The sequence below is a fragment of the Gadus chalcogrammus genome, chromosome 20 (assembly GCF_026213295.1).
Source record: "Gadus chalcogrammus isolate NIFS_2021 chromosome 20, NIFS_Gcha_1.0, whole genome shotgun sequence".
Classification (NCBI taxonomy): Eukaryota; Metazoa; Chordata; class Actinopteri; order Gadiformes; family Gadidae; genus Gadus; species Gadus chalcogrammus.
In genome coordinates, this window is record NC_079431.1 from 11086907 (window position 1) to 11102565 (window position 15659).

A 15659-nucleotide genomic window follows, 5' to 3' on the forward strand; every position below is an offset into this window, starting at 1 on the left:
AAAACATCTAGGCCTATTCTAGTTCCCCCAAGAGTTAAAAGAAAATAAATCAGGTAAAGTCTTATTTTTACAGAGCAGCGTGTAAGAAACCAGAACATGCTCAGGGTGAGATGGACAAAATGATATTGTGACATGCTTGCTTCTGTGTTATCAGTTTTCATTCACTGACCGTTTTATCTCATGGATTCAAGCTAGGGCGAGGGACGTTACTGAGCAACATCAGAGTTCCCATTGTATTTGGCACACATGAATGACACATATGAGGCTTGAGTGTCTTCATTCAGCAACTAGGAGCTAGGATGGCAATGCACAATCGGTGCATTGTCACAATATATTTCCACATTGTCTCCTATTTTTCCCGGTTATCCGTATTTCTCCAAGCTGGGAAAATCGTCATCTGTCACTACATTTCTTGGGCTTACGCTTTTGAAGTACAGTCTGTATGTGTAAGTGTGTTTGCATGTGCCTGTGCTTGTGAGTGTACACGTGTGTGTGTGTGTGTGTGTGTGTGTGTGTGTGTGTGTGTGTGTGTGTGTGTGTGTGTGTGTGTGTGTGTGTGTGTGTGTGTGTGTGTGTGTGTGTGCTTTCAATCCTCCTCCACATCCAAAAGGACCACATATAAGCGTGGGCGGATAACTGGCTAGTAACTATATTCACACATTCATACACACCACAGGCATACATACACTCATGCACACACACACACACACACACACACACACACACACACACACACACACACACACACACACACACACACACACACACACACACACACACACACACACACACACACACACACACACAGAGAGACAGACAGCCAAGTGCAGAGTGTCAGCACTTGCAAAAAAAAGAAATAACACATGTGGAAAACTGGACTGTCTGCAGAATGACGATAAGGTACAAAGCTACAAAGAACAAGTAATTAAATCTCATTAAGTAGAAAGGCTGGCTAGGTATAGCTAATTATCACCTACAAATATCAGAAAGGGGCAGCTGTTCTATACTATTATTGGTAGCAGGGTTGCAAATATGGTTTGACAGGTGTGTGGGGGAGCAACGGGAGAAGATGTGCCCTTAGGACTTAATGAGTTGACCAATAAGCCATTTATTGATAAATGGCCGTCAGACTGTGAAGATCTGGGAACATAATGTCTACTGTAGTATTTTCTTCTCGGTCTGGTCTCGCTCTCAATTTCTCCCTATCTCACTTTCTCTCTTTCCCGATTAGAAGATGTGGTGTCATTTCAAAATGTGGAGGGGACATGCCCCCCCAAGTCTCATCGAAGATTGGTCGTATTGCCAACGTTTCACAAGAAACCAAGACATTAAGACAAAGGGGTAAAACAAGGTCCTAACAGAGGCAAAGTCTGTTCTACTTAAAGAAGATGGAGAGAAACAATTAAGCATGATTAAGGTTGTGAGACGGATATGCCATTATCCTGATATGATTCACACATCTTTAAACAGTCATTAGCTTCATAAGCTGCACTTATAACAATCCCTCACAACGAAATGATCCCTCTTTATTTTATTTTAGCATGCCTGTACAGCATCTTCCAATTGATGGATTTGAGCACGGTAAGGTGTGATTAAATACCGTTTGACAAAATGAATCATTTGGGTGTCATTTGTTGTATAATCATCCACCGAAAGGGTTGGGAGCAGCTGACTATCTTATATGTGTGTCTGTCAGTGAGTGAGATGTATCAGGCCTGGTATGAAACCAAAAGAAAAACTGAGTCAAAGTGAATCATTCATGGTGAACAAATAGGACGAGTCCCGACTTAGCGGCCATATATGATATTGGAATTCATTTCCCATTCCAGGTCCCATGCCAAGTCTAAAACACCAGACACCAACTACTTAGACGTCCTAAACGCTAGTCATTCGTCAAGGAGAGAGCACTGCAAGAAATTGATTTGGATGTGCGATCGATTAGCTGTCTTGGAGGTGGTGGCCCAGCGCGAGCCAGCAGTGAACTGCTGCTTGCCAGTAATGTGGCTGCTCACTCTTCCAGACAAGACCCTGCGTCTGTCCATTCACAACACACAAGAGGTCCTGGGATTGGCTCATTGATATATTTACACTTAGACATGTAGAAAGGCATTGATGTATGATTAACACTTAAGACATCTATAAAGGCATTAATGTAAAAGGCAATATTACATGAGCTAGGCTATATCTAGCCTACACATCATGTAATATATATCTATAAATGCAAATCTAGTATACATGATTATACTATAAGTCATATGATATGTATTGCTCCATTTTTTATTTATCATTCTTTATATATTAGCCAAAGTCACCTCTCACCTCACCTCTGAATCTCTCTATATTAGGCACATAGTTCGCTATGACCGAGCACATATTTGTTGAGTTAGTGTACTTCCAAACACAGCTTGGGCAGGACTATCGGGGTCTATTACTGAGACCATCATCCTTCCACAACTCAGCTTCCCACTCTGACGCCCCTTTTCAGCGAAGAAGCTTCCAAGGCGAAAGACGCGTTCCCTACAGCGCGAATAGGCTACACGCCGTGCCACGGTGTCTGCTTGAGATTGTAGCCTACACCGTGTCAATGGATTTCACTCCGATTTCAAACAGTATTTCGGAATTTAAAATATTGAAAGGCAATTGACTTCGATGTCAACACTGCAGCACGGACTTGGTAAGTTCTTCACAATGCTCTGATAACATGCACATCTGGACTTGGACATGGAATTGTGGAATATCTCGAACAATTGAAAAATAATTTGCTATGGATTTATTGGGCGAATTCGATTCACCGAAATGCCTTTGCCATTTATAATTATGTGTGATATTTAGCCATTTACCCATGAAGGACATGCACATATGAGGAAACAAATACACAGAACATCGAATAAAGTGACTGTTTATACTTTCAAATGTAAACTATGAGGAGTTGGCACTTGGAATTGTATTCTGCTCTTTGTAATTAATCAGCCCCACCTTTAGAGAAGAATTAACTGCAGTTGACGGGTAGATAATATGTATAACATAATGAGCCTAGCCCATATGCAGGCTTCGCAGTAGCCTACCTGTAGGCTTATAAGATCTGATCGCTGGCTGCATCTTCAACAATAGCTCCCTGTGTACCTGACACCTGCAATGAATCGTGAGAGTAGACGCTTTTAATTGCCCTGTAATGTTGAGCAAGGGTAATACAGTCTTTTTTTCCCCACAAGTGTGTGTGTGTGTGTGTGTGTGTGTGTGTGTGTGTGTGTGTGTGTGTGTGTGTGTGTGTGTGTGTGTGTGTGTGTGTGTGTGCGTGTGCGCGCGCGTCGGACCATGTGTCAGAGTGATTGGTGGGTGAACGCGTGCGCCTGCATTCTGTTTACACGTGTGCGCATGGCTGTGTGCTCGCCTGACTGGAGGCAATTAACTTACGATTTAGTGCACAATTTGTTGGCGCTCAGCGACGACAGCTTCCCAAAGGACCTGTTGGGGTGGGACCCGTTTGTTGACATGCCGCTGCGGCTGCTTTACAACACTTTGGTCACTGCTGCTGCTTCTCCATGGCACTGTCTAAAATAAAATCGACTGCAGCCCACCACTGCTGTATCATGCCGGGCTTTGCCCATTCGAGCGTGCTTCCATGTGTGTGAGGGCGATAACAAAGCTAATGCAGGCGTGTGGGTGTTGCGGTGCGTGTCTAGGTGAAGGTGAGTGTGTAGTGCACGATGGGAGTCATCTATGGGAGCCGTGAACGTTCATGTTCTTGAGTGATGGTTCCACGTCCTTGTGTAGCCTACATCCACCTGCGTTAAAGCGGTCACTCAATGTCATTCAAAAGTAGGCCTACTGGAAGGGCTTTACTCCAGCATAAGAAGAATTAATGCAGGCCTACTGATGAATTGTCATTTTGAGGCATTTGGTATCGTGGTTTGGGGGCGAGCGACGTATGACTCCAAGAGTGGTAAAGGTTGATTTAACACAAAACTGGTTTATTCAGAGATCCGATGTAAACTGACAGGTAGGCCTACTCTGGAGGTAAATCTATGGTCTGTGTTGTTATGGACAGAATGTTGAAGAAGCCACGCCTATAGGGTCTGATTTACCCAGGTAGATCTCCAGTCTGTATTGGTATGGGCGGAATGGTGTAGAAGCCAATAGGGTCTGATTAAGACAGAACCATATAACGTTATATGTTGTTGTCTTGACATTATAGAAGCAGAATCTAGTCAGAACTCGTGTTAGCAATATAAATGTTTGGCCCAATTAGGTAATAATGTTAGCTTTGAGAACCAATCAGAGCATCTTTGAACCATGATTGGTTCCGGGTATTTATCTAGCCTGTCAATCACAGATGTAAAATGCAACGTTTCTCAATGGGGGAGAAACGTAGCACGTTTTCTTTTGGTTGTTTGGTTTAAAAATCTGGCTCTTTTCCACCATTTTCCTGTCACTCTCTCTTTACAACTCTCGAATCGTTCCGATAGACAAGTTAATGACGGAGTAGAAGAGGTTTGCCCAAGGACTTCAAGTTGAAGTGGACAGCGGATTAAGTAGTGTGCCTCACACCAAGGCCAGGAGGGTTGGCATGACATGATAAGAAATAAGACACAATGCGCTCAACTCCTGACTACAGAAGAATGGGTGTTGGATCCTTACTTTAGTAAAAATACAAAAGGACAAGGACAGAACTCTGATTTGCCTTTTTAATATTGCTTTTTCCACATGATAAGACACATGTCCCATCATACTGCGGGGTGTTTTGTGACTTTCAGGGAACACACTGGCATGATTCAAAGCAATCTATTTAGAGCTTTTGGGCACTACTATGCCTCTTTGATTGCAGGCACACATTCAAGCATTCGTGGCAGCAATTATTATCACCACATAGGGTTATTTTTAATAGAAGACCTGATATATTTTAATGGCTGACCTCTGATATCGGCCAATAGCAAATTAGCTTTTACCCCTCTCAAGAGACGCATTGTAACCGGTCTTGTAGCTAGTCTGTCTAGTCAGTTCACGCACAGTGATGATAGCACACTTTAGGCATTTTTCTTTTCCCATTGTCTGCTCAACATGGCCTGTGAAAATTGCTGTATAAAAGGTCTGACAATTTTCAGCTCGTCTCGATCACAAGCCATGCAGAACAGATTTTTTTTTTATACATATTTATAGTCATACTAAAGGTGAGGTCAACAGCCCAACAGAAATTATGCAAATATAGGATAGTTATTCATATGTTCTTTATGGAGTATATTAAAGAGTGTGTGTCTCATAATATCCATGACAACCAAATAACAATAACAGAAGAGGAGGCACCCGAGGAGGAGACGGAAGGAACAGTTTTCGGTTATTCAAATTATTAATTTCAGGGGTTGTGTCGGGCGGGTTGCAGCATTCTAAAGCCTTCTGGGGATTGATGTTTCATCCATCCATACTTAATAAAGGGCTAGATTACTCCCAAAACGAGAGTGTCTCCAAAGAGGAAACAATTGGTCAGGCGGTGTTAGACGCTGGCTTGGTTAACTATGCTCTGCCTCAAGCGAAGAACAATCTTTCTTCAGAGAGATTTGGGAGGTAGGACAGCAGCTGAGTTCATCTTTGGCATTTGTTTTAGTTTGGCTAAGGTCGACCGTGTGGCACACATGGAGCTCTATCGACTATATTTGGATCCCCAGTTACACTGTTGTTTGCTCAGCCAAAGGGTGCATTTTACCCATGTGAATGTCGAATGAATGTGCGATAGTCCCAATTTCTGAGCCGTAACCAATATATAACTAGATTGTGATTTGTTTGATTAATTTAATATGTTGGACACAAAGCCGTTATTGATAAAAAACATCAAAAAGACTTTGTGTACTAGTGTGGCATTAGTGTTGAATCAATGTGTTAGTCAGACTATGTAATAAAAAAAAAATATATATAAAAACAACTATGTGTTTCATATATTTCTTTATTGTTGAAAAAGGTCTGGCAGCTTTGAATGGAGATTTCATTAACTTTCACTACAAATGGCAGAAAGAAAGAAGGACGGAGTTGCCATCAGAGGTTTTTAATTTCCTGTGCTTACCTCCACCTCAACAAAGAAACCCATGTCTATTACCAGAGTGTTCCTATCAATGTCATGGGCTTGAAACCTTTCATATGTGAAGAGGACAAGGTCGGTGCTGTCAACATATATTGTTTATATGTTCAAGTGAATCACATTTTCAAGCATGTTCAAAATAGATTTCTTTCTCACTTTGTTACTCATCCTACGGTATTTACTACGCCCTCTGATAAATCATGCTACATTGTATCAGGATTCGAGAATAATTTTCTACTCGACTGGTCTTTCACTCTTCTGTGTGTGGGAGGGTTGAAGATGCACTAGTGATGGCATGTGTGCATTTTCTGCAGCTATTTCTCTAGGTTTATGTGTTGCACCCAAACAGAATATGAATAGTGCTAATACTTTACCTGCTCATCCACCCTACCTCCCCCTAAATAAATACCCCATCTTGGATCCTTCTCGGCCTTTCTTCCGTCTCTTTCTGTATTTAGCTCCAGGAGAGAGACTGATGCAGCGAAATATTGGCCATAAAATCTAAATTCAACAATCATCATACTGAAGGGCGCTGTAGGTGAAATTTGAGAAGAGAGCAAGATTTTGAAAGTAAACAAGTTTACTTCGATTCCCCAAACCAATCAAGGAAGTGATGCCCTAATTGGTCAGAAATGAGCAGGGAGTGAAATTGTCTCATGCAGAGGAGACATAAACTACAAAACGAATAGTACGAAACACAAAACTAATAGTAAATAGTAAATAATAGAATGAAATAGTCAATATAGACAAACAAAATACTTTAATTTCATGCTTCAAACAACTAATTTAGTTCATGTCTTTCGTCATGAAAATATATACGATTACATATATTGAATACCATAGTAAAATATACATGTTACTTTTGTATCATATCCCCATGATGAAGAGTCTGCCTATCTTAGAGGGAGTCTGGAATATTTATGATATCACTTTTATTTATTAATGTTGAATACATTGGATCCAACCCTTGTTAGGTCTACATCCGTTTCCTCCCTCAAAGTAATCCAAGCTGTATCGCTGTAAACGCACTATAAAGACTCTTGTTGAGCTTCTGCCTTCAAAGTCCAAAGCTTTTCTTTTATTGCTGCCTGAGACTGAGCCCTCTGTTGTCCAGGGCCGACATTTGTCTGTCCCATGGAACATGAAACAATCGTTGGTAGGGTTATCTCTGAGCTTGAAAGGTAGTTCACAATAAAATATGTGAAACAAGGTTTTTTTTAAAGCCCAACTATCTAGTGAAATGGAAACGTGGAAATTAACTCCAACACAAGTTGCAGCATCTTCGGATGCTTTCTGTTGTTGCTGCTTTCATGTTGTGGTTTCCTTGGTTTGTGCTTCAGCACATACTAGTGCACAAGAAGAAATAAAAACAAAAGTTGTTGTTATGAATATTTTGTCCTTGCTGATTGCACAATCAGAATATAATTATAGCACAAGCTGTTTTGGTTCTGTCTTCTACAGAAAGTAGGTAGAAGGGGATAGTTTGACATGGCTATACCGCTATTTCATGAATACTGACCAATTCATTATATTGGAGAACAATATGCCTGTTCATGATGAATGCAACGATTGACTTTTTTTATGATAGAGAAAAAAAATATATAGCTTTTAATTTGACTTAAAGTTACAGTTAAAGGCATTATCGGAAGAAGTGAACTTGATAGGAAGAGATGTTTTGGATTTGTGAGATGATACTTATGACTTTAATAATTAGGGAAGATGATAAATTAAAGGTATAGATCATACAGAAGCACTTCAGCCACATTCAAGTGTTGATTTATCTTGATAAATTGTTGATCTTAAACCCCAGCATTACCATTGTATGTCACATTGATACATTTCTAGGGATATGTGGTAATTACTTTATGGCGATGGTGAGCCAAGGCAAAGGCAAATATAATGTGATGTGCATGCACAGTATGTCTAGCTAATGTATATCACTACGCAGTTTTTCCATGCAAAAAGATAAGCATGTGTCATTTACTGGCTTACTCCCATGGTCTGAGGAAGTATGCAAGAATATTGCAACAGCATTGTGTTTCAATATAACTGTTGGCCTAGTATGTGTTAATAGTTTTTGTCTTCCCTTGGTTTGTTCCGCATAAAAATGATGCAGAAATGTCTCTCAATCTATTTTAATGTGACTGCCAGTCTATTCAATCGTTGTGTCATGCCTATGACACAACATCATGACTGTAACTCCCCCGTTATCGTACGTACAAAGAGTTCTGGTGAAAAACGTCCGGCATACACTACAAAACACTTATCTACAAATGGAAAATCTTTTTTTCTTTTGTTCCCTTTCAACTTCCATCCTTGTGTGATGGTCAATAGTGAAGTCAATAGTATTTTCGTAGCATTTAATTTCAACTCAAAACTCACCTGTCTGGCATGCACCTTTAGCTGGACACTATGCACTTCACTTGTTTTTATGACAATGTCTTGTTGTTTTTTCTAAGATTTTATACTCATACTTTGTTAGATGACCTTGGGGGACTTGAAAGGCGCCTCTAAATTAAATGTATTATTATTATTATTGCCTGTAATCACAGTGTCAGTGTCTCAAAGTGCTTTACAGGCCATAACGCTATCTTCCCAAAGAGCAAGCTAATCTCCCTGACTTATCAAGGAAAAAACCTAGAGAGGGAACGCAGAGAAGCGGGATCCTTCCTTCAGGGGATGGTTAGGATTGCAATGGGTGCCATAATTGACAGAAATAATAATATAGTAGCATTTCAGGCAAACATTTTAAGCACAATTTCTTTTTTGAAAATATGGTTTGAAAGATAATGATGCAGCATGAATGTTGGTAATTCTACAGCAAAGTTGGTAAGATATTTAACATAAGTGTTATGTGCCATGTAGTTAAATGGTGATAGAACTCATTGAATAATGAATTAATTGATAAGTTGTTCCAACAACACATTGGTAAAGTATTTTACGCAGGCTAATATGGATCTAGACAGCCCACAGTGTTCTAAATCAGCTGTTTGTAATGCCACGTTAAGCAACAAACAAATATGAACAGCCTAGGAATACAATCAATGTTATGTGTCTCCCACTGATCCATTCAATCAGAAGTTTGTTTATGTTTTTCATAATTATTCTGCATTTGCACAGGGGTAGTCCAACAGAGTAGTGCTTTTTGAGTATTAAAGCCAGGTTCACCCTCAGTTCTGTGTTGACTTGATCTGTGTTATACTGCCATTTCAAGAGTGGCAGCTCTTATCAGATTGGCCTCCTGGGGAGACTCTATGGGACTCAAGCTCGAGGCTTGGAACATTGACTGGCTTTGAATAGATTAGGCAGCATTAAAACATATTTTGCAATGAGGACGCATTCATGCACCCGACAGTGTCAGTAACAAAAGAGGATCTAACCCTTTGGTTTCAAATGCATTTGCCTTAATTAAAGTCTAGGCTGATACAATTTGTTTAATACGTTTAGCAATACCTGTATTTATCTGTGCACACTAAACAGACAAGTCCAATTCAAACCTGAATTGTGCATTAGTCCATCATATGTTCAGTCACAGTGCATGTTCAATAACGTGTTCAAACTAAGAGTCTAAAGAAGCTCCAATCTTACTTGTTGAATAGGCCTACTTAAGAGCTCATAGGGAATAGAGTTTTTGTTCAGTGTCTATCCATGTTTTTTTGATTGAATACCCTGGGATTATGTTTATATACACTACTTTTGTTTTGTTTCAGCTAAGATATTCATGTGAGTTCCCGTTTTGTATCCCTCTTAAATTAAATGGTGCATATCACCATGTCAGCCCTGGTGACAGTTAACAGAGTATATTACTTTCTTGGAAACATATTGCATTGTTAAGACAAATCTATGAAAGAAAAAACATATGTGATAATTGACGGATTGTTTTGTATAAGTGGGTGTCTTTGTCCACAGAAAGCCACATTGTTGCAAATCCCCAGGGTGACCTTCAGCCAATGTTTATGAGGCAAGTGAATAAACACAGGCCTAATTAAAATAGTGGGTGGGTATGTGGTAGGTTAAATTGAACTCAAAATTGAAGATAAAATGAATAGCGGAGGAACTGTGTTTCGTTTTATATGAAAACATTTTGACACTATTAATTAGTATTTAAAACGTGCCTTTGCACAGCATCTGAGATCTGCTGTTTGTTTTTAGTACTCACACTTTGTAATACAAATTAGGTTTTAGATCCTCATCTTTGTCTCAACTTTAACACTACGCTTTTGATTAGACGTTGGCAACTTCTGTTGAACATTTTGAGGCATGTGACACAACGACAATGGTAAAAAAAAAAATGAAAACACATCCATGCTTGTTGTTCTATCCAATGGCCATTTCACATTACTACCCACCTAACATCTGCCACCCCCATCCTACCCCTTACTTAACCTGACCAGCATGGCGAGCTCACTCAAAACATGGCAGCAACAGAATTTGCTTCTCTCTTCCATCACTGCATTAGATAACTTTTAGTGTTTCTATAGCAACTGTTCCCACTCATGTCTTAAGACTGCTGAGCAATAATAGAAGGTAAGGAATGTGGAGATCAACAACGACGGTCACGCCTAGGACTGAGATGTACCCAAAAGAGTGGGCAGGAATGCCCACTCATAATTGACTGCAGCCCTCAGGCCAACTCCCGTGGGACCTTATAGTTTTCAGAATAGAAAACAAATCGCTACCTTTAGTTACCCTGAAAAAAACCAAACAACGATAAACAAAAGAGGCATTTGAAATCTATTTGATTGAGATGTTAATGAACAAAAAAAAATTCAATTAAGCGTCTCTTAAAATCGAAATCTCATCACTATACTTAACGATACGCATTCTAAGCAATCTAATGAATTCTTGTCTCTATATGCAATGGGGCCAATACATGAACACACATTTGTTGGATAGGATTCAAGTTGTGTCCTCGTCGTGGCCCATGTCTCCATCTTTGTTGCATTTCTAAAAGATCCCAAAAAATAAATAGCATCATCTGACCTCTTGCATAGGTCTGCAAGCAGAAAAAAACGAACTTCCCTCCCTTTGTGTCTTGGAGCATCCTTCAGATGTTATCCCTCAACCTCTGCCTCTCTTTCTCCGACACTCTCTCTCTGTTTTGCAGCTCTTGGGCCTGGAAGAGTGACAGCGGGTTCATGTGATGGCAGAGCTTGTAGAGAGAGCATACTGGAGCCAGGGGAGCTGAGAGCCTGTGATGTGCTGAATCCACCACAGGCAGGGGAAACTGCAAAGCCTTAAGAGGTACTGCCCAGGAATGCCAAGTTATCTTCCATACAAAATCCATTAAAGTACATATATTTCTCTAGGTAAAAAACAACAACCTGTTTGGATAAGCCATTCTGTGTTTTAAACCTTGAATACAGGCCTTTTCTACCACATTTTACCTCAGAACCAGTCTCTTTTCACGTCTTGTGGCACGGAATGTGGAAAGCTCGTTTTGATGAATGCAAAAAGAAAATACACGAGTCTATTTACCATCTAATCCATGCTGTCCCTTTACCCCTTCCCCCAGCAGGATGGACCTCCCCAACTGCACATTAGGGGCGCTGGCCTCAAACAGCTGTGTCAGCTATGACTCCCTGGACACTGCTGGAACACCTCCTAAAAAGATCATGCTTACCTTGACGCTGTCTGTGCTTGCCGTTGTAACCACGGTCATCAACTGCCTGGTCATCACCACCGTCATAGTGACCCGCAAGCTGCACCACCCGGCCAACTACCTCATCTGCTCCCTGGCCTCCACGGATCTCCTGGTGGCCGTGCTGGTCATGCCCTTCAGCATCATCTACATCCAAAAGGAGATCTGGGTCATGGGCCAGATTGTGTGCACCATCTACCTGAGTGTGGACATCACCTGCTGCACCTGCTCCATCCTCCATTTGGCCGCCATCGCCATCGACCGATACAGGGCCATCACGGACGCCGTGGAGTATGCTCGCAAGCGAACCGGAGCCAGGGCGGCGGTGATGGTGGCCGTGGTGTGGGGGCTGTCCATCCTGATCTCCCTGCCCCCCTTGCTTTGGCGGCACTACAGTGGCGACGCAGAGCAGGATGACCAGTGCATCATCACCTACGACCACATTGCCTTCACCCTGTACTCCACCTTGGGGGCGTTCTACATACCCCTGCTGCTCATACTCATCCTGTACTACAAGATCTACCGCGCCGCCCAGACGCTGTACATGCGCCGGGAGGCCAGCCGCGCCAGTCGGTACTCCTGCATGACCAACGGGAGCACCATGCCCTCCTCGTATCCCGCCGGCGACGGCAGCCCGTTGCCCCAGAGCCCCGTGGTGCCACAGGACAAGTCTTTCTCCGACCCGTCGACCGAGGACCGCGAGCGTGACCGCACGCGCGTCGCCGCCAGGGCCTGCCGGAGGAAGTCGCGTCGGAGCGAGTCGTGCCGCAGCGAATCGTACCGCAGCGAGTCTCGACGGGGAACGTTCGGTCAGGGTCCTCGGATCTCAGGCACGCGAGAGCGCAAGGCGGCGTCCACGCTCGGCATGATTTTGGGTGCGTTTGTCATCTGCTGGCTTCCCTTCTTTGTCAAAGAGGTGATTGTCAACACCTGCGCATCTTGCAGTATCTCAATGGAACTGGCTGACTTTCTGACGTGGTTGGGCTACCTGAATTCTCTTATCAACCCGCTTATCTACACTATCTTTAATGAGGACTTTAAAAAAGCTTTTCAAAGACTGGTTAGATGCAATCATTACTGATGGACTCTTCAGCGCAAACATACATAGGTGCACACTTAGCTCGTAGAGAGCATTCTGGTGAAAATAATGATGGATGAGATACTATCAAGATGTGTCACTTTTCAAAGATTAAATGATCGGTGCCCGGTTCTTCCTGACACACATTTGGTCGGTCATTGCAAATAGCGGGAGCTTGGTGGTTGAGCTCTGCAGAGACATAATTACAGATAGAAATCCAGACTTCGTATTAATAGACACTTAAAGATCTCCTCAACGTTAATTGAAGTCTGTTCTGACATCGATCCTAGGAGAATTTAAGTTGATTCAAGTGGGATGAGACATTGTCAGGCCAGATAATTGGCAAAAATGACCATTAGCAACCAATTTTAGGGGATCGAGGCAAAATTAACGAACCTCATCTCAAGGTTTTCAAATTGCCAATCTTTACGCCTGTTCAAACTTTCTCATGTTCATAATGGTTAGGGGAGGTTATAGTACATAACTAATATATTTTTTAACATTTATTCAGCTTTGTTAGTGAGTGAGCAACTTTGAAATACATTATGATTGAAATACATATGATCTTGTTGGGACATTCTGCAATACTTAAATCCTACACGTATGCAGTCATTTAAATTCCTCTTAAAAGTAGTCTTTCATTGAACAGTGTTTATCATGGAAAAAGTATACAATTCTTTTTTTTAGAGTGAGTGAAAAAGTTTTTGTACAGGTCTGAAGATGACATAATATATGGATATGGATGAAATACTTTTGTTTTTGATGCAGCGAGTTCAGAGAGTGATAACAGCAATTGTGTAGATTGCATTACCTGCATACTTTCTATACTGCTATATCCCCTAAAGGCACTTTGGTTTTCACCGGCCCCTGAGATTAATGAATGTGAACCAAACACTGGTGGACATATTCATTACACAACTCCCACTCAAGGTTCTTGAAATAGAACTATTTATCCCATACAGTGTCTATTGCTCATGTGCAATAGACACATGAGCGAGTAAGCTGGAGCCATACAGGGTGAATTCCAGACCGCAATATATCACTCTGCATCTTATGTCCTGAGTTGAAAGAAAGTATTTAAATTAATTTATTTATTTATTAAAGATATATTGGACCATGTTAGGCATATTGAAATACAAAGTATTTTAGAACATACCAGGCCAAAAAGCAACACCCAATGAGTACTTTAAGGAGGTATACTATTGAAATGAATGGTTGTGACTTAACCAAATCATAACATGCAATCATAAGATGATGTATACACTATGTATACATACATTACGTTGAATAATGTTCATTTAAAACATTGCATTGTGGCGCCACACACTGGCTACAAAATATATTGTTTTCAAATTATGGTAAATGGAAAATCATGAATATAAGTACTTTCCTATGTGTGTGATTAAGCGAGTGCCTCCTTAACTGTAGTTTGAAGATTATTTGTATTAAAGTGCCATGGTATGTACATGTCCAATCAAGCTTCATTCTGATTTTTTCTCTCTTCATTGCTCAGAAATTTCTGGACACACACACACACACACACACACACACACACACACACACACACACACACACACACACACACACACACACACAGGGGACCAAGTTGGTTACAGTAAGTGATGGCCACAATGTCAATTTAGTTTGCATGTTTGAAGACTGAAAGGGAGAGTATATTGCATTGAACAAATTACGTAATGACATAAAGACAATGTATTGCAGATTCCTGGGCCAAAAGTAGTTCCACAGATGGGCCACGGCAAGAAACGGTTTGGTAACCCCTTGTCTCTACAAAACTACTGTAGACAGTTGATGGTCTCCTCGGGCCTTCAGAATACATTTCTTAAAGGTGGGGTGGGATTGTAAAATTGAGTGGTGGCTAGTTGATCAGACTCAGCAGAAGTGTTTTAATAAGTGTATTATCCCATGCAACCAAGAATTTTGTTTCGTTAACTTTGAATGGTCCATTAGCCCTGCAGCGGGTCCCCTATCCCGGAGCGCGCCATGTGAAACGGCAATGTTTCTTTAGGCCGTGACGTACAAGTTGTTCTGTGCTGTGATTGGCTGAAGAGGAATAGTTAAATCGCCGCGTTCTAAAACTGGACCTTGCGATTTGACATGTTCAATCTCTGGCGACTCCTTGCAACGCCTTGCGACGCCTTGCAACGGCTTGCAACGACCCGTTCACACCGCCCCTGCGACGTTCTAAAACCGTCTCGTTGCAAGCCGTTGCAAGCCGTTGCAAGGTGAATCTTTGGTCTGAACTGGGCTTGACCACCGTACCTTATCCTACGTCGTTTGGAGTGGCGGAGGGATTGTGCGGTATTCAGTAGATTGCAACTACACCCCCATGCTACACCCTGACTGCTAGATGCCACTAAACCCGACTCACTGCAGCAAGGGAACAAGCGGTAAAGGAGGCTGCGTTTCATCAGTTGTTTGACATGCCCTTCGTTTACTTAACCTCTGGTGAATCCCCTTGGCATCATAACTGTTCAGTATTATTCATTTGCCTGAAGAATTCAGTGTTCGCCTCAGGTGTAACGAACATGTGGATATGCATCTGGTGCACGAAAATAATTGGCGGCAGTACGTAAATATCTGGTTGCTTACCACCGAAGAAGAAGGTATATACAGTGGGCAAGGTAACCTTATTTTAATCAATATTCGAAGTCAAAATCATGTTGTCGAAAAAGTGTAAGTATGCGCTATATGTACATATATTTAAGCAGTATAGCGCTAAGTCTACACCTGGCGGTTGATCCATGATAGTGGGCTGAAAGTGTGAGGCAGGTGGATTCTATTTCAATCTCCCGCCCATATTCTATGCTCTCCAAGTGGCCTCCACGTGACGGATGCTGTGTGGGTTCAGG

The 15659-nt window shown here is 41.6% G+C and overlaps 1 protein-coding gene across 2 annotated transcripts; it reads left to right on the plus strand.

Annotated features, from left to right (window-relative positions):
• Window positions 1-2472: 2472 nt before the first annotated feature.
• On the plus strand, window positions 2473-14249 carry htr1fa (5-hydroxytryptamine (serotonin) receptor 1Fa). Of its 2 annotated transcripts, none has more exons than XM_056580506.1 (3): window positions 2473-2674; window positions 11175-11311; window positions 11583-14249. In XM_056580506.1, the coding sequence occupies exon 3, from the start codon at window positions 11587-11589 to the stop codon at window positions 12787-12789; it is 1203 nt and encodes a 400-aa protein (XP_056436481.1). In that variant the 5' UTR covers window positions 2473-2674; window positions 11175-11311; window positions 11583-11586; the 3' UTR covers window positions 12790-14249. The 2 variants fall into 2 exon arrangements, with proteins under 2 accessions (XP_056436481.1, XP_056436482.1); XM_056580507.1 differs by having other exon boundaries at window positions 11586-14249.
• The last annotated feature ends 1410 nt before the right edge of the window (window positions 14250-15659 follow it).

Coding starts and splice junctions, on each gene's coding strand:
- htr1fa (XM_056580506.1), top strand. CDS start 11,587: ATGGACCTCCCCAACTGCACATTAGGGGCGCTGGCCTCAAACAGCTGT.